Below are 27,235 nucleotides of genomic sequence, written 5' to 3'. Positions count from 1 at the left end.
CCTTCTGTTGGAGCTTGCAACCCCCAGGCTGAGGGATGCGTTGAGCCGGCTCGTATTGATGAGCCGTATCATGAGACATGACTGTTATCTGCAGGGATGTCGTAAGTGAAGAGTTCTCATAGCTATCTGATGTGTTTGGTCATGGCCACACCGTGACATTGTCCGCAATGAATAGAATGGACTCACTGTCACGAAAGAGGTAGTCAAGGACGATTTTACATTCGAGCAAGGTCCAAAAGTCAGAGTTGCTAATGCTACGTGAAATATTCTAATACTGGATGGAATGGAAGCCTGGTGGTCAACACACGTCGACGAGGTTCTGATGCGATTTATCCCCAGCTTTGAAGGCATATAAAGTTCTGGACTCGATATCCAAGGATCCCTTGAGAATGTTTCCCAGTCTTCTTGACCAAAGACCGTCGCTTATATGGGCTGAACGACACCTTATGGACCTACAAGCTATCCAGAATATGTCAGAAAGATTTCTTGAACAGTTCTGCGAGTATCTACACGTAGGTTGAGATCAACTGGGCCGAGTAATTAAGCTGCCTAAAGGACCAGCAGATTAGGATAGGAGGAAGCATTCCTAGCCGTACTTTCTCGAAGATGACTTCTTACAGGCGTAGCGTTCAGCATCATTAGCCACTTGTTCATGCCTGGCTCCTGAGCCGTTCTCTCTCTGAGACTCTCTGAGACAAAGCAAGCTCGCCTGATTGTCGATTCTCGTCGTACACGATAATCAAAGGCTACTTAGGCAGAGCTCCTGTCGTGGAGTGCCCATCGTAGTGTGGAAGAATGGGATCACGGGTCTGAAGGCACTTGACACAGCTACCACGCCAGAACTGTACGGTAGGGGAGTCGTGGTTACTTCGCAATAACCCGGCCGCCTCAAAGCACAATTACTGGGATAATGCCCAAGTATTTCTTTCTGTCAATGCATGGACGTACCAAAAAAGCATGGACTGTCGCACAGTGGTGGAGTCATGCATAGCTGCATTTGGAGCTTCGAATAGTACTCCGTGCTCACATCCCGCGGTGACACCTCCGCACCAAGAAGAGCCTTGACCAGCTCCAAGTCAGGCGGTGACTCGCGACATACTATGGTCCTTCAGCCAGTCCAGTTGCACAGTAATCGTGATAGCACCTACATTACAGATAGACATCCATAATACTGGCGACTTTCGAGATGATTCTCGAGAGTGAAATTACGGATCAGTTCGAGCCAGTCCGTTAGGATAACTGCGCCAGCCACAACAACAGCAGCATCAACAGAAGAAACAGAATCCAGGCGAATAGTCCCTGCTTAGCCCGGTCGTCTCTTGCCATAAAAAGCAAGGCAGCGTCCGGATCAGCATCCCACATGGCACACGAGGAGGCCCCGTCGGCGTGCGCGACCATTTCCCAAGGGAGATAGCCCAGCGGAGACCCGAGTCTCGACAGAACGCTTGGCGGAGTTTTAACGGCCCCCTCCAGCCTCTGATGCGACTCCATCCCCCAACGCTTTCTCTCTTCATTACCTCTCCCTCGTGCTTTTGGCGTTAACTTCTCCCTTCTTTTGGTCTCTCGATCGCTGTTTCGTCCTGTTGCCGCCTTCTCTTTAATTGCAAAACGGTCCTCGCCACCGCATCCTCAAACACACCTCTGCCGCTCATTTTTTTGTGTTTGAGCGCCCCCACTAAAGAAAAAAATTCAGTGACCCAGCCAGTCTCTGCTGCGACGAACCCCCGTTGAATCCTTGCACTAGAATACTGCAAAATCATGTCGAATTCCACTGAGAAATCTGGTAAGAGGAAGAGGCCAAGTAAGTGTTGAATTGACTTTTGCAGGTTGCGATTGCTCTCCCTCACTGCATGTCTCTTTCGCCTATCAGCGGTGCCGCATTTCACCGCTGCTTTCTGCTCCCGATCCTTTTGTCTCTCCTCCAGATCTTTCCCACATAACCAATGCCCCTCTTCTTTCCCGTCGCGCATTTCAGCCGTCCCCAATGCAGAGATGAGTAACCACCCGTGGCTTGCAGGGACCCAGTCATGCCCTCCTCCAGAGCTGCCGCAGCTCGTCGCGGAACAGCATACGCCAATTCCCGCCCATGACAAGGACACAAAGCGGTTGATTGTCGTGCTATCAAATGCCAGTCTGGAAACGTACAAGTCGTCGCATGGGGGTCGAAACGGTCGGGAAGAGAAGTACTCGCTTCTCAACAGCGACGAGCACATTGGTGTCATGCGTAAGATGGGCCGAGACATCAGCGAGGCCCGACCAGACATCACCCACCAGGTTTGATAAGCCTTTTCGCATTTGCGCCTCGTGTGATTTCTCTCGCGCTTACCTTTGCTTGTCTGACTTCTAGTGCCTCCTCACCCTGCTCGACTCCCCGATCAACAAGGCCGGAAAGCTCCAGATCTATATCCAAACCGCCAAGGGCGTTCTGATCGAAGTGAGCCCGACGGTCCGGATTCCTCGTACATTCAAGCGGTTCGCCGGTTTGATGGTCCAGCTGCTTCATCGGCTCTCCATCCGATCCACCAACTCGAATGAGAAGCTGTTGAAGGTCATCAAAAACCCCATCACCGACCATCTGCCACCGAACTGCCGCAAAGTAACGCTAAGTTTCGACGCACCCGTGGTCCGAGTCCGGGACTACATTGAGTCCCTGGGACCTCGAGAGAGCATCTGCGTGTTCGTGGGTGCCATGGCCAAGGGAAAGGACAACTTTGCGGACGAGTACAAGGACGACACGATCAGTATCAGCAACTATAGCCTGAGTGCCAGTGTGGCCTGTAGCAAATTCTGTCACGCTGCTGAAGAGGCGTGGGACATTGTTTGACGCTTTGGAATAGCGTCTCAGCCCCGTCTCAAGACGCGGCGCACGAGGTAATGAGTTTCCTGACGACACCTGTTTCACTAACCGCGAGCTCGAGCACAGCCTCGGCTAATGATCTGAAACAAAAAAGTCTCCTTCCCTGGTTATGTCCTTTTTGCCTTATTTTCTGTACATGTATTCTTAACGGAAGAACAACTTGGAAGCAGTCTCAGAAGAGCACCGATCCGATAGCTGCGATCACGATATCTTGGACACGGGTTCTTTCTGGGAACGGCCTCACCGGGAGTGGCGGCTATATATGCGTTGAGGGATCTGGTTGGATCTGGTCCTGTTTTTTTGCGACCAAAAACGTGCAGGTTCAACAGCCTCGAGGCGGGTTCCGATTTCAGGTTTTTCTCTGTGAATTGTGCCCGTGCTTGACTTTTGTGGAGTCACTTCAACTTGCTCCACCGTGTTCTGTGCGTGATCCTGGACTGGTCGACCTGGGAAGAGACAGACAGCGGATTCTGGCAACTGGCTTTGGCGTTGGGGTGGAGTTGGCGTTCAGTTCTGGGGTGGACGCGGTTTGCTGGGTTCTCTCAAGACTACATGATACATACATACATGATGTTGGAAAGCATAGCATGTTCCCACTGGAATATGATGCAGAGGTCCTTGAGGAACTGTTACTCGCTCTATAGTTACAGCTACGATCCGTCCATTGTGCGATGAGAAATGTAGTATCGCTAGACGCTGCTCGTAAACCTGAGAAATTGTAGGTATTCTTGGAATATTCTTAGCATTAATATTAGTGATTTATCGCGAATGATCCTGAGGCGGGAATTCGAAGGAATTCTTAATCCTAGAGACTGCCTGGTGCAATCCTTCTCCCACAGTAACTGAAGTGTAGGACGAGCAATTTCCCTGCCCCTCCCCCCTCCCCAACCCCCATCAGATTCACAAACTCGGCTATGGATAGCTATCTTGCTTGCTTTGGGTGCTGCTGCATGGCATACAGCAAGAAAGGACGACTCCTCGGCCCCTCCAGGCGCGAAGATGCCTGGAGGCGCGTGATTGGCAGATGGAGATGGCCCGTCGACGTGGCATGCGGCGTACAGTACAGAGTACTAATGCTCGCTCTGTAATATTAAATGTACCTAATCGAGTGGATCTCGCGTTGCTTTTGCTTCACTTTGCCCGCGCTTGATTGGAAAGAGATCCATAGCCATAGCATTCTTGTCGCTTCGCTCAATTACAGTATTCGCATCCCCCGCCTCATCGTGATCAGAGCAGAGACCGTCGGTACGGCCCGTTTCCATCCGACCACGGATCCTTTCGCTCTGTCTATTTCTTTTTCTTTCATCGGCCCAGCCTCCTGAATAATTATAATTATACTTACCACGAGCGGTGGAGACCTGGCCTCTGCTGGTCCGGTCCTGCGGTCAGAACTGACTGACTGACTGACTGACGGCCGGGCTAACGGCAGCAGAAATGCCCAAGCGGCGGCGGAAGCTGGCAGCGTTCTAGTTCTAGTTCATCGTGTGCTGCTGGTGATGACTCTTCGAGACGTGCCCACTCTGGTTGCACTTGCATTAATGAAAGCCCCCATTTGAGTCCATTTCTTCCCAGGTCAGCGACTCAGCGCGCTCTCCGCACCATTCGTTCCGACTCCACTGCCACTTATGTCGCCTCATCCGGTCTGTTTCATCGTCATCCCCTCGATGGCGTACTGTACTGTACAGTCCGCTTTTCCTGCCTGACGGCCAAGAATAGGTCGCCAGTTGACAAAAATACCTAACCTTTGCAGCTTAACCGAATAGCGACTAACCCGCTCGCTGGTGGCTCCAGGCCGCCTATCACACCCGCCTGGCCCGCTCTGATCTGGCTCATCCGCGATGCTGTTTCTTTTCTCCGTCCAGTTGACGTCCGCTTCATCTTTCGCCCAAAGGACGGAACGATGGGTCCAGAGGACTGGAAGACCGACTTGACATGCTGTAGGAACCGGCTGGCTCCTGTGGTGCCCCGTGGACGACCGAACGAACGAAGTGTCCACGCCTGCCTGCCTCCTCTACCCAAAACTGGCAGCGCGATAATTTCCCTCCCTTGCCCTGCGGGGGCTGCAGGCCATCGCGGTGCGTTATACAAACGAAAAAAACTAAACTCCCCTCCAAGTGGATAAATATCTCGCGTCGGTTCGCTTTGAAATCCTGTTCAGCGTTTTGAGCGTCTGCTTCAAATACTACAACCATTGCTGCTGTTCTGTTCCCTCTGACCCCACCTCACAGTCTTTCTCTATCTGGTCAACTCTGAGAAGGACAGAACTTCGACACTTTCAGCACTTTCAGGCGCTGGAAGTGTGCATTCTTTTGAAATCGGATTATACAGAATCCTTTCTGTCTGACTTAGATTTACTATCTTCTTTCTTGTCTCCGAATTTGTGAATATAAAATTTGTCTGTTGCAATTCATCTCAATTCTTCTCTTTTAGCATTATAGAACATGCCTCTCTCACATCTTACATTGACCGTCTCCCATCTCCCTACGTCGACGTCATTCTTCCTTTCCTGCCTTCAGCCCCTGGGTTACCAGTTCATCGGCCGCCATGACGAATACATCGGCTTCGGGTCGAAGCCAGATGAGCCCGCAGATTTCTGGATCACACAGGAAAAACCAGGGTAGGTCACGCTCTGGCATTGGTGGCGCCTCTGCCATCAGAGAAGCTTTTTTTTTTCTCGAGATTGACACCTCAATTATCAGAACTCCGGCCGGCGCAGCCCATGTCGCTTTTCCTGCAGCGTCAAAAGAAGCCGTCAACGATTTCTTCATCTCCGCACTGAAGGCCGGCGGCAAGATCCATGGCGAACCGAAGACGAGAGATCCGGAGTCAGGATACTACAGCGCCGCTGTGGTGGACTTCGATGGGAACAGTATCGAGGCCGTGTATCGGCCAGGGTCTTCATCGTCCCGCTCCCAGGCTGGAGAACCATCGCTGAAGGTCATCAAAAACGGCTCAGTAGTATCCAGGGCCAAATCGACCAAGACGGAGAGCGTGGCACCCGCGAGGTCCGAAGTGCGCTCAATTTCGTCCAAGACGGTTCCCGCCATCGAGCATTATTCTTCAACTCCCACGACGCAGTCGTCGTACGAACAGTACGACCACCACCTAACGTACCCTGCCCAGGAAGAACAAAAACAACAACAATCAGATAATGGCAGCAAGGCCGCAAAGACCATCATCGGGACTCTTCTTGGCGCCACTGCCGGAGCCGCGATCGCCTATGCTATCGTCAAAGACTCCCAATCATCACAGCAGCAGCAGCAGCAGCAGCCTGTGTCCCAGCCCCTCCCCCAGTATTCGCAGCAGGCATCAGCCCAAAGCGTGCCAGCAACGGCTTACCAAGAACCCCCATCGTACCGGGCTCTGGAAGCACCTCCTCCAGCCAGGAGTTACTACTCAGCGAAGGATGATGCCTACTCGGCGAGGGATGACGCATATTCAACGTACTCGCGCAGTGTCGTGTCGAAGAACCCTCGCGCAGACACCGTCTACGAGGAGACGGAATACTATCCCCCGAATGACGATGGTGCCAGCGTCTATTCACGGCAGAGTGGCGTGCGCAGGAATTCCAACGGCAGCATCTACGCAACGAAGGAGCTGCCCATCCGAACAATCGAGTATCCGCCGCCATCACGCTCACAGACGTATCCCTGCAACCCCAGCACATTGATCAGCAGCTATGTGGAGGGGTCGCGCCGCGGTTCTGAGGCCGGCAGGGACAGGGACGACCACTCCGAATACAACGACGCCGAAACCGAATTCTCGTCCATATCCACCATCAAGCCTGCGCGGTCGTCGCATTCTCACTCCTCCCACCGCTCTTCTGCTGCTCCCTCGCAGTACAGCAGCCATAGCAAAGCGTCGCACCACTCGTCGCACCACTCGGTGGCCTCGCGTTCTTCAGCGCACCGCTCTTCTGCCTCTGCGCGAGAGTCCAAATCGCAAGCCGGCAGCGTCTACTCGGCGACGCGCTCGGCGCGCAACGTCCCTCTACCAGAGGGCTCGACGGCCTCGTTCTCCGTGTACTCGAACGGCGACTCGCCGCGGGACATTCCTTTGCCGGAGAGCGCGACGCCCAGCACTGTGTTCCTAGACACGGTGGACATCGACACGCACATCACGCCCGACGACTCAATCAGCCAGGTGGGCGAGGCGCGATCGCACCACTCGCGGCACTCGCGACACTCGAAATCCGGGGCGTCCCACGCGTCCCACGCCTCGCACGCCTCGTCCAAGCGATCCAGCAAGTTCGACGAGCCCGTCAGGCCGGAAGACAGCATCAGCCAGGTCTCGACCAACGTGTCGCGGTCGTCGGAGCGGACTGTGAAAGCGAGCGGGAGCGGGTCAAAAGCCCCGTCTCAGGCCCCGTCAAAAGCGCCGTCAAAAGCTCCGTCTCAGGCTCCGTCCAAGGCTCCGTCCAAAGCTCCGTCCCAAGCTCCGTCCAAGGCCCCGTCCAAGGCTGGTTCCAAGGTTAGCAGCAGCACTCAGAAGATAAAGGAGTGATTGAGCGGAGCTAGCTGCAGCGGGAGTATTTTCTTTTTTTTTTCTTCCTTTTTCTTCTTCTTATTTTGTTTCATCCTGTTTCATTTTATTGTTATTTTATCTCATTTATCGATCTGTACACAGAGACAAGTCCCTACCTACCTACATACAGTACCTAAGTAATTAAGTAGATGGATGCATGGATGGATGGAGGTTTGATCGGTTGGTTAGTTGGTTGGTTCATTGGAGTGGGATGGATATATTATATTGTATTAGTGGTTATGATGATGATGATGATGATTTTTATACTTTTATTATTACTATTACTTGCTTGCATGTTGTCTTGCTTGTTTACAGACACGGTTCATATGATATGATGATAGATATGAGATGATAATACAGTTCACACGGACAGACTTCCTTGATTTCTTTTTTTATCTTATTCTATTTATTTTAGTTTATTTTCGATTGATATCTTCCTTTCTTTCTAATCATGAAGAAGACATAATCTGATCATCATGACAATATAATAAATATACTCGACAAGGAAGGCAGGTTAAAAAAAAAAACTCACATTATATATATTATATTTAATATATATATCTCATCTCCAGAATGAAAGCCACACTGGCACTGGCACTGACAACTGCACCGAAATGCGACTTTGTGATGTGATCCTTACCAGAACTTATTTTAATTTTACAGCAATTCGAATTCGAACAAAATCTCAACCTTTTTATCTGTGTTTCTTTTCTTTTCTTTTTTTTTTTTTGTAAAAAAAAAGATTTCCAACGTACCGTTCGTTTGTTCGTTCGTTAATAGTTATAGGTTACTCCACGTCCAGTACAGTACAGGTATACAGTACAAGTACAGTACTAGGTAGGGACCAATAAAAAATGGCATGATTTAAATTGAATAAGCGAAATATAATAAGACGAACAGTACCAGAATAAAGTAAAGGATAACCACGAGAGAAGAAGAGAAGAAGAAGAAAAGAGGAGGAGAAAATTGTCGGAAATTGTCACATGCCTTGTCTTGTCTTCGTTTCACTACAAGAGAGATAAATAAGCACACCCAGTTGAATTCAGCTCAGCTCACACTCCCCCGTCCTTCCTTCCTTTCTCCCCCTCCCCCGTGATCACTTCTCGATAAGAATTCTTCTTCTATGTCCATCCCCCGGCCAATCCACCATCACCACCACCAACACAAGCCGATCCACGAGCCGCCTAAAGTCCCTGCAAATCCTGACAAAGGCCTAGGACGCCCGTTTTCCCCTGGGGTCGCCGATAAATTGGCATGCATGCATGAAGGTATGAGAGAATTGGTCATGAGGATTGTTGTTGATATGAAAGATTTCCCGCCAATGATTTGGAAAAACCACGCAAATAAGTCCACAGAGAAGAAGTAGAAAAAAAAGAAAGGGTCCCACCACCACGGTACGCCAGGCTTCGCATCTGATCTAATAGAGTGGAAAAGAGACGCTGTGACCATTGGAAAGACCGAGGTGGCCGTGACGAGGAAGCGGTAGCGGCTCAGTTATCAAATGGCATATTTGCGTGTCCATTCTCGGGCGGTAGCTTCGTAACGAGGGCGGTCCGTCTTGTAGACGTGAGCGATCTCGGGCACGAGCGGGTCGTCAGGGTTGGGGTCAGTAAGCATGGAGCAGATGGAGAGCAGCACTACGGGCGTCAGTCATCACGTTTCTCCTCAGCAGCAGGCAAGGGTCCCGCTCACCTTTGGAGATCGTAAGGGCCGGACTCCACTGGTCCCTCAGGATGTCCAGACAGATGCTGCCGTTAGAGTTGATGTTGGGGTGGTAGATACGAGTCGTGAAGTTGACCTTTGGCGGCTTGAAGGGGTAGTCGGTAGGGAAGTGGATCGCTAGGAAGAAAACACCACCCGAGTATGGAGAGTCCCCCTGGTAGACGTTAGAAAATAGATTCGCAATGCAAGTCGATGCAGAAAGGGGAGACACCACGTACAGGACCCATGATAGTTGCTTGCCAGTGGAACTAGAAGAGGATTCCATGTTAGTATGATGCCGGTCGACATGACGTCCAGAGCGGCAAGGCAACATACCAGATCATCTCCAACAGGACCAGCAGAGCAAGACGATGGGGGATCGCTAAAGACAAAGTCAGTGATCTGGTCCCAGAAACACGACTACTTGCATGGAATTTTGAGCGACAACACGGGCATACCCCGCAGCGTTGGTGGGGGAGGCCACAGTTGGTTGAGGCGGGAAGACAGGAAGCGACCGGGCAGGAATAGAGGGGTGCTTGCAGACACACACTTACCGCCCCAGGTCTGTGAGTTCCTTGTTGATTCTCTTGAGAGCCATCTTGGAAGGATGTGTGTGTGATAAGGGTGAGGTGTGTGTAAGGACGAGTCCTTAGGGCGAAGTGGGTAGGTCGCTAGAGGAGGAAGAGGGTATTGTACGATAGGCGAGCAAGTTCAATCAACGAGGATATCTCTGCGAAGCGACGGTGGTCAGTCGACGAGGGTCAATGACGGGGTGACGGCGTGGAAGGAGGAGAAAGAAATACGGGACAGTGACAGCGGAAGCCTACCAGAGCAAATAACGTGGAGTGCAAACACAAAGAGTCGTGGTCTCGTGGGTGAATGACAGCGGGTGACGATGACACGGGAAAGATTGCAAGGCTCAGTAGTTCGAGAGGGAGAGGATCGGGGATGGAAAGAAGAAGAGGAAGAGCGAAGGCAGCCTGACCGGGCGGTATTGGTACGGTCAGATCGGTACGGCGCCTGACTGGCCGCCTCTCGCCGCCCGCAGCAGCGACCAGCGAATCGACCCGTATTTACCGGCCAATACGCATGTGACCACACCAAACGACGCCCACCGACTAGGGGGCTGGCCGCCCGGATTACGATACCATACCCAACGGGCACTGCCGCGAGTGGCACTCGGCCAGCGCACCATCTGACGGTATGTAAGTTACCGGCGTATTATTCAGCCAAGTCACCCCTCTTGTCTCGCTGCCAACCCCGCCATGCCCGACAGCGTCACGACTCCCCCTGACCGCTGCTCCGGCAGGAACAGAACAGCGCCCAGACGCTTCTCGCTGGATGCAGAAGAATCAATCTCCTTCCAAAGCACCTCGTCCAGCTGAATAATCGCCTGTATCAGTGCCACCAACGCTTCCTGCCGTCTTGCCGCCCGCCTCGCCACCCTGTGGCGCCTGTCGCGGCCAATCTGCTACCCAACGCTTTCCTTTTCCCTCTTTCTACGCGGATCGATGACGACGGCGGGTCTGCCCTCAAACTCTGATCGATCTTTTCTTTATCCTCGACAACTTAATTCCAGGCTGTGCCAGGACAAAGATCTCGTTTTCCACCCAGTTCTACTGATCTTATCATTACTTTTCCACAGTGCATGCTAGCAGGTTCTCGCTTTTTCTCTCTTAACGCCACTGTACCGTGGAAAGCGCGGTGACGACACCGCGGGGTCATGGATCCGGGTCACGTGGGCAGCTGCAGCATGAGTTTGCCCGGTATGCATTGGTCCATGTCCAGCTGCCTACCCAGGCAACTCGTTGTTCTCTACCATACGAGTCGTCAATGTGCTATCGAATATGGCTGGTAATCTTCAGTTCAGGCAGTGCGGACTGCACGTTTACAATTGACAAAAGTTCATGACCGTCATGATATCTACACGGAGGTATGCAGTATGATACAGTGGAAACAACCACTCAAACAAACGCCTGGATGCCGGTAATGGCACGGCCGAGAATAAGAGCTGTTGCAGTCAGTTACCCATTCTGATAGAGAAAAACAAAAATGCACGACTGGCATCAGGGAATCTTACTGTGGATATCGCTTTGGCCCTCGTAAGTCTGAGTGACAAACAAGTTGGCCGCATGTCGCCCGATGTGGTACTCGTCGCTCACGGCGTTGCCGCCAAAGATTTCCTGAAGCCTATATAGACACAGAGTCAACGACATACTCGGGTGGAGGGTAGACGACGGACATACACCCGTGCATTGGCCAGAGCCCGGTCACAGTTCTGCCGCTTCACCATCGAAATCATCTCCGGGGTCGCCTTGCCCGCGTCCTTCAGACGGGCGACCTGCGTCGCGGCCAGCGTCCCATACGCAGCATCCGTCGCCGCATCCGCCAGCTTCTTCTGCACCAGCTGGTACTTGGCCAGAGGGTTGCCCTTGAACTGCTTCCGTTCCAGAGCGTACGTTCGTGCGCGACTGAGGCAGTCTTCCAGCGCCCCCATGGTTCCAAAGGCAATGCCCAGTCTGGCGCTGCTCAGACACGTAAAGGGGCCCTTCAAGCCCTCCACTGTGGGGAGCATGTTCTCGGCGGGGACAGGGCAGTCATCCATCTGGATCATACCCGTGATGGACGCGCGAAGAGCGGTCTTGTTCTTGATCGCCGGCGTCTCCAAGGTACCCGGGGGCATTTGTTGCGCTCGATCAGGAATCCCCGCACCTTGCCCGTGCTCTCCAACTTGGCCCAGACCAACAGAAGATCCGCGATGGGAGAGTTGGTGATCCACGTCTTCGTCCCGGAGAGCAAGTAGTATCCCTTTTTGGACGGGTGCTCGCGGGCGACGGCCTCCATGGAACCGGGGTCGGATCCGTGATTAGGCTCCGTGAGGCCGAAGCATCCCAGCATCTTCCCCTTGGCAAGCTGCGGCAGGAACCTGTCCTTCTGCTCCTGCGACCCGAACTCGTAGATGCCCGTCATGACGAGCGAGCTCTGCACCGACATTCCAGACCGGTATCCCGAATCCACCCGCTCCACTTCCTTGGTGATGAGACCGGACGCAACGGTACTCGCTCCGGCGCAGCCGTAACCCTCGATCGAAGCGCCCAGCAGGCCTATCTCGCCCATCTCTTCCAGGATCTTGCGATCGTAGTTCTCATTCCGGTATGCCTCCAGGACCCGGGGTTGCAGACGCTCCTGGCAGTACTGTCTCGCCGTCTCCTGGATCGCCAGCTCCTCTTCAGTGTACAGCTCCGCGGCCGCAAGGGGATCCTCCCAGTTGAACGTCACAGATGATGCGAATCGACGGTTGCAGAGCTCTCTCGACACGCTGGCACTGCTGGGACGGTTCAACGTTCGGAGAAGCTGCCGCGAGGCAGCACGAAAGATGGATCGGTTCATGGCGAGCTACGACACGGAAGGACGGGTCGGTCTTCAACGACTCTGTATGAAAACGAATAAATCCTAGCTCAATTGACCTTCTTCTCCTAGGAGCTCCTGTAAATATCTATAATGGAAGAGAGATCAGTAACAATCCAACTGTCTAGCTTGACAGCAAAAAATGCGGGGAAAAAAACGGCTGTCTCCGATCGATCTAGCCTCGGCAGAAGGTATACGATCGTAAGGACCTTGACTCACCAATGATAGGAACACACCACTCTCACCGATCTCCTATCTATCTCATTAATTAAGATAAGAGATTATCACCTAGGAAGGTAGTAGTAGTAGGAAGGGAAGGAGAGCGTCGGGACCTCGAAAGCAAAGCAATGCAATGCAGAGCAATGAACTTGAAGCCTTGCGGGAACCCGGCATTCCAACTCGGGTGGTGGATGGATACTTTAACCTCGGTGTCTTGCCGCGAATCAGAGGCGCCGAGGCGGAGGGGAGTCGGAACGAGAAACTACCTATCAAACTACAACCGATGACCAGGTACTGGGAAGATAACCAGACTGGAGTTAGTTAAGAAGCTGTAGTAATGCCTAGTAATGCCTGTGTTCTTTCTAGGTTACAGGTATCAATCAAAAAGACAGGCTATCTAACAGGGTGATATGACAACGAATTGAATCAATCAAATCACTGTTCTCATCCTATTGTTTCTTCTAAACAATAATTATTCCTTCGTGTGATATATATCTAGCAATTATCAACCGCATTTACTTCAGACAAAATGAATAAATTCAGTTAAAAGTTCTCCTTCCCCCAAACAAACTGGAACCCAGGCTCAGAGTACATATTACACTTGATGTGCAGCTGGCTGCCCAGAGCCTTGGGACCGCAGAAGAAGACGCCCGCCTCCGCGGGCGCATGGATCTTGCGGATCGATCGGAAGATCATGTCCCAGTTGGGGCGGCCGAAGTTGGTGGGCGCGCGGAGGCCCGTGATGGCGTCCTGGTCTGCGTTGGCGTCGTTGATCATGATGTTGGTTGCGTCGTCAGGTTTGATTTTGGCGGTTAGATACTGTTGTTATTATTTTTCAGTAATCGAGGGTCAAATATTCTTGCGTCTGGGTAAGAGTACTTACAGTGTGGATCTCAATCCGGCTTTCCAGATCCTGCGCCTCAATGGCAGAGAGCAGCGAGCGGAACCATTCAAATGAGCCAAAGTCACGGCAGATCCAGAAGAAGTAGACCTTGCGCAGTCGTGTCCTCTTCTGCGGGTAGTTCATGCGATACCACACGCTCTTCAGGATGGACGCAAACGGTGTGACGCCAATACCAGCGCCCACCAATACGGCAATCTCGTATTTGAAGACGTCCTCGGAGGCGCTGCCAAAAGGGCCGTCGACGTAGATCCGTGGAAGGATCCGACGGATCGTCGGGTCGATGTCGTCGTTGGCGTCGTTTTTGTTGACTCCAACGACAGCGGATTCGTTGCTGCCTTTGCCCGACTCGAAATCACAGCCCAGGACCTTGGCGAGCGCCTTGGTGAAGTTCCCAACGCACCGTATATGCACAGAGATGTAGTCTTCCTCCGGCGCGCTGGTGAGAGTGAACGGGTGGTACTGCCAGAGGGACACCTCGGGACAGCAGAGAAAGATATACTGCCATTTTGTCAGCTCCAGAAGACAATCATGGAATGAAAAGTCACGAACCTGGCCCGCCCGCGTTTTCGTCTTCTCCTTCTTGATCTGGATCTCGACCACGTTGCTGGGATGCTGAATCACTTTGGAAATGACGGTCTTGTGCCGTCCTCGTATCTCTCGAGCTATCCGCTCAGCGAGGTAGACGACACCTCCGTAGGTCCAGTACTCGTAAAAGACGCCAATCCCCGAGCAGAACGGCGGAAAGTCGGTCGGGATCATGCACCAGATACCATGCATCGACCAGAACACGAAAAAGGGGATGAAGAGGTGGTGGGTGTACCAGAATCGCTCGTAGTTCGCCCGACGCGGCTTTTCAATAGAGGTAAAAACCATGGCCATCAGACAGATGAGCATGATCCACCCCGTCCATGTTGGACCAGTCAGAAAGCCAGCTCTGAGGAATCCAACAAAACCCTGGTTGTTCTTGGCGGAGAGTTGGGCGACGTTGTTGAGATGGGCGATCGTGTGAACCCACGTAAAAAAGACAATCGACCACGCGACGACTAGGCAGGTCAGTGAGTTGCTAAGCAGATATATTCAGGCATCGGGTGACTGACGTTTGTGGAATGTGATGTTCTTGTCTATAAGCTGTCAGCTCTGCGCAACGCAGTGGGACGAGAACAACATACCAAACTGGATAATTCCATTGAGAGGTGTCTGCCTCATCAGTGAGATGAGTGTTCGGCAAACAGCTACATTGATTAGCTGGGTCGATCAACCAAAAGAAACAAGAAACTTCTGGATGACTTACGGAACAAGATCAATGCGACATCGACATGTAAACAAAGAGCAGCCGATCTTGCGACCATGTATGTCCAAGTGTATGTGGCACGCGCATTATTCAGGTTGTCCTGGAAGTTTGGTCAGCACAATACTATCTGACAGGGAAACCTGTATATTCGCACCTTCAAGCCATAATTCAGGAATCCGAAGACGTAGATCATGATATGCGCAATGATGAAGACAAGAACAAAACTAGAATCACTTATTCAGCACAACTGACCAGAACCAGTCGCTAATGAGGGTGCTTACAGCCGTCTCCACCCTTCGTTGATCATCCTGATCTTCGTCAGTCATGGAATAATCCAACATCGTCCAAGATCGAGTACGCACCATCGATCGAACTTTTCCTTCAATGTCAACTCCTTGGGCTCGACACCACTCATCTCACCGGACATCAACATCCTCGTCAGCGGAGGCCATCTTGCTCGTTCCGATTTGACCTCGTAACCGTCATTGGAGAAAGCCTGTTTCTCCATGGTTGAACCGGCTTGCAGAGGACCGAGAGGGAAAGGTCAGAGAAGCGATACGAAAAGTCAACAGCTGTCACCACTTCAAAGCGAAAGATCGAGGCTCAAAGCCAGCTTGAGTCTCCGTATACGATGAGAAATTACAAGAATAATAGCGAGAGACTAACAAGTTAACTTCGTCCTTTCTGACTCAGTCAAGGAAGAGACAACATACCACTTGGCTGGCTACCAGCACCAACGTTTGACAGTCCTCTCGACAGAACAGAAACAAATACAGAAAGAAACAACAAGGAGTGTAGACTCTACAAGACGGAAGAGGAAGAAGAAGAAGAAAGTCAAGAGGCCCGACCGCTGAAGGACCGGTTAAACAGAGAAATACAGAGAAGATCACCACATGGCAGATTGTCCGGGCAATCTAACCCTTTTCTTACTCACTTGTGTTTCTCATCTCTGCAGTCGTCGTCATGAATTCGACATCTAGCGGCCATCCTCAGGGGCTGTCGTGCTGGAGGGCAGGAGGCAATTGCTTCAGAGTGCATCAATCCCAAATCTGGGATCAACATAGTGGATCAGCGAAACTAGTCCACTCGAGCTGATTGGCACAATGGACAAGAAAAGCGTTTTGGGGCAGGCTGGTTGGGGAGGGATGGGACACAGGGGTTGTTGAGTCCGGACTAAGCACGTTCGTGTCTCGCGAGCGCCTCAGAAGGCGGCTTCCTAACCGTGTCGCGGCAAACGTCGTTTCACCTCGCCTCCTCGCGACACAGCACAGAAGAGTCGTCTCTGACTGTTGCACCACTGCTGCATCAATTTTTGGCCTCGGAAATTGTCCTAGATTAGATGATATTACCGAAGGAAGATCCCCAGGAACGTGCACCGCCGCTGGAAGTCGGAGGTTTCGGAGACATCAGACGTGCTGTCAGGAGACACCGTTTGTTATTCAGTGTAAGGCCCTTCTCACTTTTCTTTTTTGTTTCCCCTCCAGTTTCATTATTTCAAGGCAGTATCGAAAACGGGATAGCATTTCTGCTATGCTACGTTATGATTTCGTTTTCTCAGTGCCAATTATACGCTATGCACTAAAACACATATCAACAGAATAACAATGATAACTAACTCAAATAATAGATACAATTGAATAATAACGAATCCGTGGCTGTGCACTGTGCAAGCACTCTTGTCCTTAACGTGTAAACGAAAAACGAATTCCTATCTACATTGCTCACATCTGTACAGTACATCAATCACTATGAAAGAAAAGAAATAACCGCATTCAGCCCGCCTTAGGTGGGGCAGTCGAGAACTGCGCCAACTTGCTCACACTTGCAATCTTGTGACTGAGTGTCGTGATGCTGCTCGTGCCCATGATGTCCAGCAGCGGGATATCCGCGCCCAGGTCCTTGACCAGCCAGGTGCGGAATTCCATGGCGACGAGAGAATCGACGCCGTTGGAGCTGATGGACTTAGCCGGGTCGATGTTGTTGACGGGGATCGCCAGCAGCGAGGCCAGTTTGTTCCGGATCCCCTGGGACACCACGTTGACGGCCTCCTCAAGCGTGGATGCCGCGCTGAGGAGCGCCTGCACCAGGTACGTCGGGTTCTCCTCCGAGTTCTGGCTGCGAGAGGCCGACGTCTTGCGCAGGTGCGTGAACAGAGGGTAGCCCAGGTATGAGGGCGGTGGTACGCCGCGCTCATGGTACATCGTCCCGGTCGTCAGACCAAAGATCAGCTGGCGAGTTGCGTCGGACGCATGCCGCGGGTCGATGAGGAACTCGACAATGGCATGGATTTCATCCTCACGAAGGACCTCGAGGACCGCCGTCGTATGTCGCGCGTAATCCTGGTTCTCGGCCACGAAGCCGACTGACAAGACGCTTCCGAGATCGACACTGGCGGCTGGCAAGCCCTTCGACACTCGATACCGCGCCAATGCGTCTTGGTAGGTGTTGCCCGCGGCGTAGTTGGCCTGGCTGCGGTTGCCCAGGATGCCCGTCGCGGACGACAGCATCAGGAAGAAGTCCATGTCACGAGGGAGAATCTCATGCAGATTCCAGGATCCTTGGACTTTGGGCTTGACGGCCGTTTGCCAGTCCTCGTAGGACATGTTCTCAAACATTCCATCCTGTGTCACGTTAGTTATATGCGTTAAAAGCACTCTAAGAGAGGTCCCACTCACCTTCAGCGTCATGGCGCCTTGAATGCAGCCTTTGATCGGGGGCATGGATGCAGCACATTCATCGATGACGGATCTCAGTCGATCCTTATCAGACACATCACAGGTGAAGATCCGAACGCGACACCCCTTTTCTTCCAGATCCTTGACCATCTCCTCCACAGCTTCCGTGATCCGGCCAGATCGCGAAAGGAAGATCAGGTGCCTGGCGCCTCGCGAGGCAATCCAGCGCGCTATGCTGCGTCCCAGTCCGCCGAAGCCTCCTGCCATGACGTAGGAAGCATCTTCTTGGAATTGGTATGGAGGCGGGATTTCTGGGACAACAGGTATCATATCATCCTTCCCAGGAACGAAGATCATCTTGCCCATGCCTTTGCCGGACTGCAGCAGACGGAGCCCCTCTTCCACTTGTGAATAGTTCATGATCGTCGTGGGCTTGGCCTCCTTGATTTTGCCTTCGCTGTACAGCCGTACGGTATCCTCTGTCAGTCGAGCAATCAGCCGGGGTCGGTGGCGCATCATGGTTGGCAACTCCACGCTCGTCATGGTCACATTTCTCAGGAACGGGGTCAATTCCACTTTTCCATGCGCCTGTGCATCTTTCTTGCCAATCTCGACGAATCGGCCGAAGGGTGCAAGACACTCCCAAGATTGTCGCAGGGCTTCTCCGGAGAGAGAGTTCAGAATCACATCGACACCTTTGCCCTTGGTGCATCTCATGATGCCCTTGGCAAAAGAAAGGTCTCGACTGGAGAATATGTGATCTTCAGGGATTCCATATTCCGTCATCAAGAGCTTCCGTTTCTCAGGCGTCGAGACAGTCGCATATATCTCAGCGCCAACCATCTTGGAATAGTGGATCGCAGCTTGTCCCACGCCACCGGCTGCAGCATGGATGAGAATGGTCTCGCCTTTCGACAGCCTAGCGGCGTCCTGCAGGCCATAGATTACCGTGGCATAAACACAGGGCAGACCCGCAGCTATTTCGTAGCTGAGGTCATCGGGGATCTTGACAACCACATTCTGGTCAACTCGTCCAAACGTGTGGAAACATCCCGTGCTCTCGAGACCGCACAGATACACGACACGGTCACCGGGTTTGAACTTGTCAACAGCAGCGCCCACCCTTGTGATAACACCGGCAGCTTCATTGCCGAGACTATACGCCATGTGCTCACCCATTGCGATCATCAAATCGCGGAAATTCAGACCAACAGCACGGATATCAATCTCCACCTGGGTATCTCCCAACGGCTCATAGTAAACGGTATCTGTGACCCATTCCAACTTGCTCAACAACCCTGGAGCCGAAGTGCTGAGCTTGATGGGGCGACCACTCTTACCAAATGGAATCATCTGGGGCGTTGGTTTTGCGAATTTCGAAGCTAAGAAGTCGTTTCCAGCGTCGGAGCCGACAAGACGGCTGGTGTATAGCATGCCGTCCTGGAAAAGATACTCGGCATTGGCGTTGCCCTCGATGGCGTCCACGAACTGGTGCTTGAATATCTTGGCTATCACCTCGACAAGCGCTTCGGCCGAGATCTGCTGCTGTTGTCGAACGGCAAGGTTCACCAAGTTCGCAGCTTCCAGGTCGCGCTCCCACCGCACAGTCCGGAGGAGACCTGAAATCATATCCAACTCAGGCGTGATGAGTGGGTCCCCAGTAATCCACAATAATCCTTTGCATGTGGAGAGCAACTTCCTGATGCTGAGGTAGTCTGATTCGCTCATTCCATGAAGGAAAGGGCGTTCGAGTTCTAGGAGAGATATGCAGATGGCGCTGCTTGTGTCGATATTCCTCAGGTCAGCAGGCTGGATAATGGTCACGTTGTCAATATGGAATTGGCTTCGAAGTGTTTTTGCCAGTGCAGAAGCTGAGTCTTTTTCATGAGGCGTGTCGTGACTGATGAGAACAACTTGTTTAGGCAGGTTTTCCTTCTCAGAGTCTCGCTCAACGGCAGAGGAAATAAGAATGCTCTGACTCGTGAAGTCAGGATTCTGAGAGCTGGGGAATTCAATATCCACACCCGAGAAACCGGAATCACGGAGAATGACATCCCATTCAGCAGGCGAGACGAAGGGACACCACTTGCGACTGGGTTCGACACCAAGCCACCATCCCGGGAGTTGGCCGAAGGCGATCTGTGACCAGAGGAAGTCCTGTCGCGAACCCTCATGCATGAGGATCTTACCTCCGGGCTTGAGCAGGAGCCTCAAGTTTTTCAACGTCTTGCGCAGATCGGCAGTGGCGTGGATAACATTGCCTGCGACAATTAAGTCGTAAGTACCAGAGCCAAACCCTTGGCTCGTGGGATCCTTTTCGGCATTCAGTGTCTTGAATGTCATGATATTGCTCCAGGCTTTGAATCTCTCCTTGGCTTTTTCGAAAAAGCCAGCGGAGATGTCAGTAAACATATACGATGCAATCTTCGATGCACCGGTTGCCTGCTCCGTCTTTGCTGATTGCGGAGATAGAACATCGAGGATCGCAGCAGTGGAGCTGCCAGTCCCAGCGCCAATCTCAAGGATATTGAGGTCATTGCGATTATCGCCCAAAACAGATAGATAATTTTTCAGGTGAACGGGCAGATCACCTAGATTGACGACTTCATCGTAAACGCGGTCCATGAGATCATCCTGCCCGAACATGAGATGCAAGGGATCAATCTCCTTTTTCAGCACGGGGACGATGTTTGTCCCCATTCGGACTGCCAGCGCACCATCAGCACTATGGCCCTCTACCTCGCAGTACAGCGCCTCTTTGAGGTCCTTGTTGGCAGCGGCTGCCTCGAATTCTGCAAGTGTCAACTGAGTGATGGCGTCTCTCTTCAGATTCTCCTCATTGTACTTCATCCACTCATAATAGTTACGGAAATGCCCTTCAAGTGAGTCGACGTTGAATCCTTCTAGTGCCGCCAGCGCGTCGGTCACAAGAAGCATGGTGGCGAGTTGGTAGCGCTTCACCCAGTAGCGATCCTTTTCAGCGTCTGGTTGTTCGAGGGAGGTGAGACTCCGCGCAGAGGAAGAATCGAGCAGATCGATCGCCGGTTTCCATTCAAGCTGGTGGCACAGTTTCCGAACTTGACTGTTTCCTGCGCTCCCAGACTCGAGCGGAGTCACTCGAATGCCCTTGATCTGGATGCGGCCCTCGTCCACCTGTCCGTCCCAGACCTTCACGTCGCACTCGAACTTGTCGTAAGCGATCAACGATGCCTTTCCGTGGCCGCGGAAGACGTGTCCTGGCTGCGAATTGAGCTCTGCGGAAACCCACACTTCCTTGATAAACGTCGGGACGGCCGCTTTCTCCAACGTTGGCTTCCCGGTAAAGTCAAGCACCGCTGCGAGGAACAGATGGAGCATGCTGTCCATAGTAGCTGGGTGGATGAGATGCGGATGGACATAGTTCTTGGGCATCGAGCTGGCAATATCCGGAACAGTCACAGTTCCGGTGACAGATCCCAGGTTCTTCCCACTGGCCTTGACGTTGGACAGGTTCCTGAAGAGCGGGCCAAACACCAATCCCGCAGTCTGGAGATTCTCATAAGACTTTTTGAAGTCTACTGGCACTTGACACGTCTCGGAAACCTCCCGCAACGCCTGCTTCCACGCCTCACGCTCTGCTCGTTCCTCGCGGCCGGCATCAACCGGCCCGGGGGTTGTTTTGTAGTCCACGGCAATGTAGCCCGTGCAGTGCTCGATCCAGTCATCGCCGATAGGATTGTAGGAAGTGATCTGGAACCGCTTCCATACCGAAGAGCCCCACAGACTGGATTCGTCCATCCTTGTCAGCGATATGCACGTTTCGATTCCTTCCTTCGTGTCGGGAATAATGAGCGCTCGCTTGATAGCGACGTTTTTCAGCCTGAATGCGGTAATCTCTGCACCGGGATCTGCCATCTGTCTTGAAGCTTCGATGGCCATGATGAGATAGCCCACTCCGGGGTAGATATAGTTGTTGGTCACCTATGTGAAATGTTAGGAACATAACCACGTCGAAATGACAGAAGGATTGCCAACGAACCATGTGATCTTTCAACCAGGGATTCTCATGCAGCCTGATGAAATGCCTCCATCGAGGCGTTTCCGCATTCCAGTCCGCCACAGGCGCTCCAAAGAGATCGTGTCTGGGGAATTTCCTGAAGCGGTAGTTCTTGCTCAGTCTGCTTTCGTACATGGTCTTGGAGGAATGGTTGAAGCTATAAGGTGGAAGATCCACCAACATCTTGGGCTTCCGCTCAGAGGTTTGGGGGGCCGAGTTCACAGTGAGGATGTCAACAGGACTGCCCTTCGAGCTCAGAGTTCCAACCGTCGTCAAGAGCACCCGAGTGCTGTTGTCGTTCCGATTCAGAACGGGCAAGTACACGATGGACGACTGGCTGCCCTTGGCAGCGATGGTTTCCTTGATGGCGCTCTGAAGGGCTGAATGAGGCCCGATTTCGACCACATGGTCTGCGAAAATGTTTTCGGCGGTAGCATTCATCCGCAGGTGTGCTTGACCGGTCGTGTTTTTCTGGAAACACATCGCCGTGAAGCCGTCGGTAAAACGCACCGGCGACACCATGTTATCCACCCAGTACTGGGCGTCGAGAGTCTTGCCGTCTATCTGTCGTCCAGTGACGGTTGAGAACATGTGGATTTCATGAGGCGAGTTGAAATATTGTCCAGATGAAAGGTCCCCCATAAGACGCAGGTATTCGTCCGCGATCTCCTTCATATGAGCAGAGTGGTAGGCATTCTTGACGTTCAGCTTCCGAGCAAAGACCCCATCGGCATCCAGCAATTCCTTCAGCGCGTCCACCATGACTTCGTCTCCAGAAACGGTATTATTCTTCGGGCTGTTGTAGCAGGCAATAATAAGTTCTCCAGGGTAGGTGCTGTGGACCTTCTCCAGGTATGATCGTAACTGCGCTTCGTTCATGCCGACCGCGATCATGGCGCCTTTCGCCGCAAGTTGCTTGGACGAGACGTATCCACGGTAATAGGCAGCCTTCCAAGCGCCTTCTCGTGAGATTCTACCAGCGCAGTACGCAGCTGGGATTTCCCCAGAAGAGTGCCCAGTGACTCGGCCGGGATATATACCCCAGCTAGCCAACAGGTCAACCAAGGCAATCTGGATCGCAGCGCAACTTGGGTGAGCAATCTCAGGAGCATTGATGTTGGAAAACTCTTGATCTTTTAGCAATTCGTCTGATGGGAGTTAGCAACTGGCCCAGATCAGTCTGGAAAATAATGACATACCCATCAAGGTCCATGGACTTCCCAGAGATTTCATATAATCCGAAGCATCTTCCAGAGACTTTCGAAAGACAGGATACACCAGGAGCGCCCTGCCCATCGCGTAGTGCTGGGCCCCTTGTCCCGTGAAAACGAATCCAATGGCTGGCGGGTTTCGAGCCCGCGTCGGTTTGAAGAACTTTTCCTCGGCGAGGCTGGCTGCAAGTTCTTTGACAGAGGACGCCAAAACGAAACTCTTCCAAGGGAAGCTGGACCGCTTGTTCGACAGTGTGAACGAAAGGTCGTCCAGGAGTGTTGTCGATGAGGATGTTCTCTCTTGCAGATAGCCGGAGATTGCAGACGCATTCCGTTTGATGCCATCCTCGTCAAATGCCGACAACACGAATAGCTTTAGCACAGCAAGCTCGGGATCATCGCGTGTCCCATTGACGCCGTTTGAAGTCACTCCGTTGGCGAGACTCTCGCTGTGAACACCATTTGCTTCTGGAGTGTTCCCGTTAACAGGATTTTCTCCATTTGCTGACCCGTTCGCTTTATCAAGCAATGCAACGAGGCGAGCTATCTCCTCACGTGTCGGAACATCAGGTCTCGTATTGTGAGGCGCTGACAGATTGCGTTCCTTGAGGAAGTGATATGCATCATCCAAAATACAATGAGCGTTCGTTCCGCCAACACCGAACGAATTCACCGAGATTCTCCGCAGCCCTGGGGTCGGCCAGGGTATATTCTCGAGTGGAAACTCGATATTCCACTTCTTCGTGGGAATCTTGGGATTGACCTTCTCGAAGTTGACATTGGGAGGGATGATTCCATTTTCTAGGATCAAGACAGACTTGATGATGCCGGCGATCCCAGAGCCTCCCTCCAGATGTCCAATTCCGGACTTAATGGCACCGACGTAGAGCGGGATGTCTTTCCTTCGCGATCGGAATGAGCTCGCGATGGCTCCAGCCTCGATCGGATCCCCGGCGGCGGTACCCGTTCCGTGGGCTTCGACAAACATGGTGTCGTTCAAATCCAGACCAGCACGCTCGTAAACGTCGCGAATCAATCTCTCCTGCGCTGCGGCGCTTGGAAGGCTGATTCCAGGCGTCCTTCCATCCTGGTTCACGCCTGTGCCACGGATAACCGCACGGATAGTGTCGCCATCTCTAACTGCGGCGGAGAGTGGCTTGACAACCAAAGTGCCTACTCCCTCGCCTCGAGCATATCCATTTGCTCTGTGGTCAAAAGTGAAGCATCGCCCGTCTGCTCCCAGGAAGCCATGATGGCTCATGCCAACTATGTCTATTGGGAACTCGACGATGTTGACTCCACTGACGATTACCTGCTCCGTGTTTTAGAAATGCAGAAGAAAAACGGTACAGGGCTCTCACAATAACTTACCATGTCACTTTCGCCCGAATGCAGACTCTGGGCAGCGAGATGCAGAGAAACCATGCTGCTCGAGCAAGCAGTATCAATGGTCACGCTGGGAGCCTTAAAGTCGAAGAACCAGCTGACTCGGTTGGAGATGATGGAGTTCGTGACACTCGTCGGTTTATATTTGATGGTGCTCTCGGGATCGGAATTCAGAAGAGACAGGTGATCGTGATTGAAGCCACTGGCGAAAACGGCGGTTTTCGATCCCATCGCTTTGTGCATGGGAATGCCCGCTTTGCGAAGACAAGAAGTCAGCGAAAAAAAAAAGCCAATCGACTGAGATGAAGGCGCCAAGAACACACCATTCTCCAAAGCGTGATAGACGCTCTCCATGACCAGACGCTGCTGCGGATCCAGGGTGAGAAGCTCCGTCTTGATGACATTGAAAAAGGCGGCGTCAAAACAGGTCGGATCCTCCGTCAAGAAATGGCCGCCCTTAACAGCGAACTACATAGCACGGTCAGTTTTGTTTCTACTTTTGCTCATGAAGAACTAGGTGTACGAACAGTGCCGCCATGTTCCGGATCAGGATGATAGAATGCCTCTGCATTGAGCCGTTCGGGTGGAAAGGGGGTCATCGCAGACCGCGCGCGCAGCAGAAACTCCCATAGTTTCTCCGTGGTCGTCGCTTCTTGCGGGAAACGAGTGTCAAGGCCAATAATGGCGAGTGGCTCGAACTTGTCAGTTGGGCCACTGCCTGTAGGCCCGTTATCAAGGGAGATAGAGCCCATCTTGAGAGATCTGCGGTGGAAGAAAGAAGACTAACAGCACTCTTCACTTCTTCTACGATTTTATATCATGGTCGTTTTTCGGACACCTTGGGTTGGCACGTTCGTTCTCCTCTGTCTCTCCCTCTCGAGGAAGCAGGCCATTGGTTTTATGTTTACTACCTAGGGAATATGTAAGGGGAGCAGCTCATGCTAGCAAAGCCACTATGATTTCTGTCACGCTCCTTCTGTCCAATGAAATTGGGAATACTAGTGTGAGATGGAGATTCCAGTGACCTTCCATGCCATGCCATGCTATCCCATGCCATGCCACGCGACTGATACTGATACCGTGCAGTCCCCACTGACGAGGTGGAGACCAACAGTGGAAACAAAAGCCGCTCCCTGTAAGCCATGAATAGCGTGAATATGCGTCGAGACCCTTAGCCCTGCTCGGACCATGGATGGTTGAGGGCGGATATTAGGGTGGTAGCAATGTGGAGGAAGTTTCTGGGGTTTGCGGGATGCCGTATTGTAATACGGTACGATACATACGGATTGTTTTTTTGTAACACTGTCACAGGTGTATTATTGCAAAATGAAGCCACGGCACTCGCATTCTTGCCACATGTCTGGTTGGTCGCAAGAAATAATCCAAAATCAAATTCGCGGTATTTAGTCTTAGTCTGAAGGAATATGTTAGACCATTACTCGCGTCTGGGCGATCTGCTCCGTTAAAGGATATAAGAACAGAATCAGTGGAAATAGCAATGGCGAGATGATAGGCAAAGCAGGTTTCTCTATGTGATAAGAATCTCTAGACATCGATAGCAATGAAGACCAGCTTATCCAATAATTATATTCATAAATAAATACACATTCTGAGTATAATACTTCTCCAACGTAAAAAGACGTCACTCACGCCCGCTCCGCCGTCTCTCGGATCAGTTGGGCAATCTTCTTCATCTCAGCATGGCCTCTTGGGAAATCCTCGCCATGATGATGATGGTACTCAGTCAACAGATCCGGATTGCACAACTTGGTCATGTGCAAGCCGTGATGGACGTCTTTCTCTTCGGGACATCGGACATGGAGCGTCGGCATGTCGATCAGCACGCCGTCGATGTCCGCATCGTACCTCGTAATCCCGTACGTGCCATCGGTGAAACACAGCCGTCCGTCAGCCAGCATTTTCGTCTGCAGCGCGTTCAACTCCTCCTTGACGGCCGCTGGGTCATGGTCGTCGGGGAATAACGCCTTGCCCTTGCGGACTCGAGTCGCCGAATCGCGGAGGAGTAGAGCGGAGGCCTCCTTGACAATGGGCGAATCCTCGATCGTTACGTCCTCCTGGAGCTTCTCGTCTGCCAGCGAGAACACTCTGAGGGGAGTCACGCCGTTGATGAAGACGGCGAATCGGAACGGTCTCTCGTCGGCCATTTTGAAGGGATTCTCCAGCGCGTCGCGGATGATGACTTGGGCGGCCAGGGCGGTGCCCCCGGAGTAGGCCAGGACGCCGTCAAAGGGCCCTTCCTCCTTGATCAACTGGAGGAGGTCATCCTCTGCCTGGATAATGGACGAGGGTCGCAGGGGGTCATAATAGCCGTACAGCGGCTTGTCGGGGAAGGCGGTCGTATAGAGGGACCAGTTTCCTAGAGATGGACGTCCGTCAGCGATGTGCACTTTTTTCACCTACCATCGGCTAAAAACTTATCTAGGCCGGATACCTTCAGTATGTGGAACAGTGCCCTGCACGTATTCGAAGGTAAAGTCATCCAATTCGGCACGGAATGCGGCTGCTAAGCGTCAGTGGCCAGTAAGCCGAGGGGGATGAGTAAGATATCTATTTACCTGTCTGTAGTTGAAAGATCTAGTCATGTACTCTGCTCAGTATATGCCATTGCTACTTGTCCGTCAAGACCATAGACGACTGACTCACTTCGTTGTTGGAGCCCCTCCCGTGTAGACAGAGGACCTTCATCACGCTGAGAAAAATCCAGAGGGACTTGTCGAGCCACCAATCAATACTCCTGCAGAAATTAAAATATACAAACGGTTTGGATAGGACCAACAGTAGCTAGTATCTTTTCACAGATATGCTTCAGCTCCAAATCCAGTCTTAGCTACTAACACACACTGTCGTTTCATATCATACCATATCAGCGCACATACAGTGTGTATCCAAGAAACGATAATGTAGAATTGGCAACTATTAGCGTGCTGCAGAGATCCCTGCACGCTATTATTAACCAGATATCTGCACATTCCCACTTTTTTTTTTGTGGTTCCATGCATAGA

The 27,235-nt window shown here is 52.1% G+C and overlaps 7 protein-coding genes across 7 annotated transcripts; 2 read left to right on the top strand and 5 right to left on the bottom strand.

Moving 5' to 3' along the window:
- Window positions 1–1,758: 1,758 nt before the first annotated feature.
- Window positions 1,759–2,824, top strand: T310_1180 (RNA processing protein Emg1; the record flags this gene model as incomplete). Its single annotated transcript, XM_013475979.1, has 3 exons — window positions 1,759–1,801; window positions 1,871–2,274; window positions 2,348–2,824. The coding sequence occupies 3 exons, from the start codon at window positions 1,759–1,761 to the stop codon at window positions 2,822–2,824; spliced, it is 924 nt and encodes a 307-aa protein (XP_013331433.1).
- Window positions 2,825–5,401: 2,577 nt separating this feature from the next.
- T310_1179 (Glyoxalase family protein) lies at window positions 5,402–7,733 on the top strand (the record flags this gene model as incomplete). The annotated part of the gene is made up of 3 exons (XM_013475978.1): window positions 5,402–7,327; window positions 7,531–7,565; window positions 7,616–7,733. 3 exons carry the CDS (start codon window positions 5,402–5,404, stop codon window positions 7,731–7,733), a joined length of 2,079 nt encoding a protein of 692 aa, XP_013331432.1.
- A 1,145-nt stretch (window positions 7,734–8,878) lies between these two features.
- T310_1178 (Ubiquitin--protein ligase) lies at window positions 8,879–9,680 on the bottom strand (the record flags this gene model as incomplete). The annotated part of the gene is made up of 5 exons (XM_013475977.1): window positions 8,879–9,018; window positions 9,074–9,257; window positions 9,322–9,351; window positions 9,419–9,464; window positions 9,637–9,680. 5 exons carry the CDS (start codon window positions 9,678–9,680, stop codon window positions 8,879–8,881), a joined length of 444 nt encoding a protein of 147 aa, XP_013331431.1.
- A 1,366-nt stretch (window positions 9,681–11,046) lies between these two features.
- On the bottom strand, window positions 11,047–12,472 carry T310_1177 (Glutaryl-CoA dehydrogenase; the record flags this gene model as incomplete). Its single annotated transcript, XM_013475976.1, has 4 exons — window positions 11,047–11,093; window positions 11,163–11,272; window positions 11,329–11,729; window positions 11,795–12,472. The coding sequence occupies 4 exons, from the start codon at window positions 12,470–12,472 to the stop codon at window positions 11,047–11,049; spliced, it is 1,236 nt and encodes a 411-aa protein (XP_013331430.1).
- A 780-nt stretch (window positions 12,473–13,252) lies between these two features.
- On the bottom strand, window positions 13,253–15,412 carry T310_1176 (NAD(P)H oxidase; the record flags this gene model as incomplete). The annotated part of the gene is made up of 8 exons (XM_013475975.1): window positions 13,253–13,528; window positions 13,593–14,111; window positions 14,163–14,656; window positions 14,783–14,845; window positions 14,905–15,004; window positions 15,059–15,128; window positions 15,186–15,212; window positions 15,267–15,412. The coding sequence occupies 8 exons, from the start codon at window positions 15,410–15,412 to the stop codon at window positions 13,253–13,255; spliced, it is 1,695 nt and encodes a 564-aa protein (XP_013331429.1).
- A 1,264-nt stretch (window positions 15,413–16,676) lies between these two features.
- T310_1175 (Lovastatin nonaketide synthase) lies at window positions 16,677–24,964 on the bottom strand (the record flags this gene model as incomplete). Its single annotated transcript, XM_013475974.1, has 7 exons — window positions 16,677–17,525; window positions 17,580–21,539; window positions 21,598–22,763; window positions 22,815–24,138; window positions 24,198–24,466; window positions 24,536–24,680; window positions 24,740–24,964. The coding sequence occupies 7 exons, from the start codon at window positions 24,962–24,964 to the stop codon at window positions 16,677–16,679; spliced, it is 7,938 nt and encodes a 2,645-aa protein (XP_013331428.1).
- An 894-nt stretch (window positions 24,965–25,858) lies between these two features.
- T310_1174 (uncharacterized protein) lies at window positions 25,859–27,095 on the bottom strand (the record flags this gene model as incomplete). The annotated part of the gene is made up of 4 exons (XM_013475973.1): window positions 25,859–26,589; window positions 26,634–26,733; window positions 26,877–27,014; window positions 27,093–27,095. 4 exons carry the CDS (start codon window positions 27,093–27,095, stop codon window positions 25,859–25,861), a joined length of 972 nt encoding a protein of 323 aa, XP_013331427.1.
- Between the last annotated feature and the right edge of the window lie 140 nt (window positions 27,096–27,235).

The sequence above is a fragment of the Rasamsonia emersonii genome (genome assembly GCF_000968595.1).
Source record: "Rasamsonia emersonii CBS 393.64 chromosome Unknown ctg1118621759978, whole genome shotgun sequence".
In the NCBI taxonomy this organism is placed as follows: domain Eukaryota; kingdom Fungi; phylum Ascomycota; class Eurotiomycetes; order Eurotiales; family Trichocomaceae; genus Rasamsonia; species Rasamsonia emersonii.
Note: the sequence above shows the minus strand (reverse complement) of the source record. Positions and strands in the feature narration are given on the sequence as shown.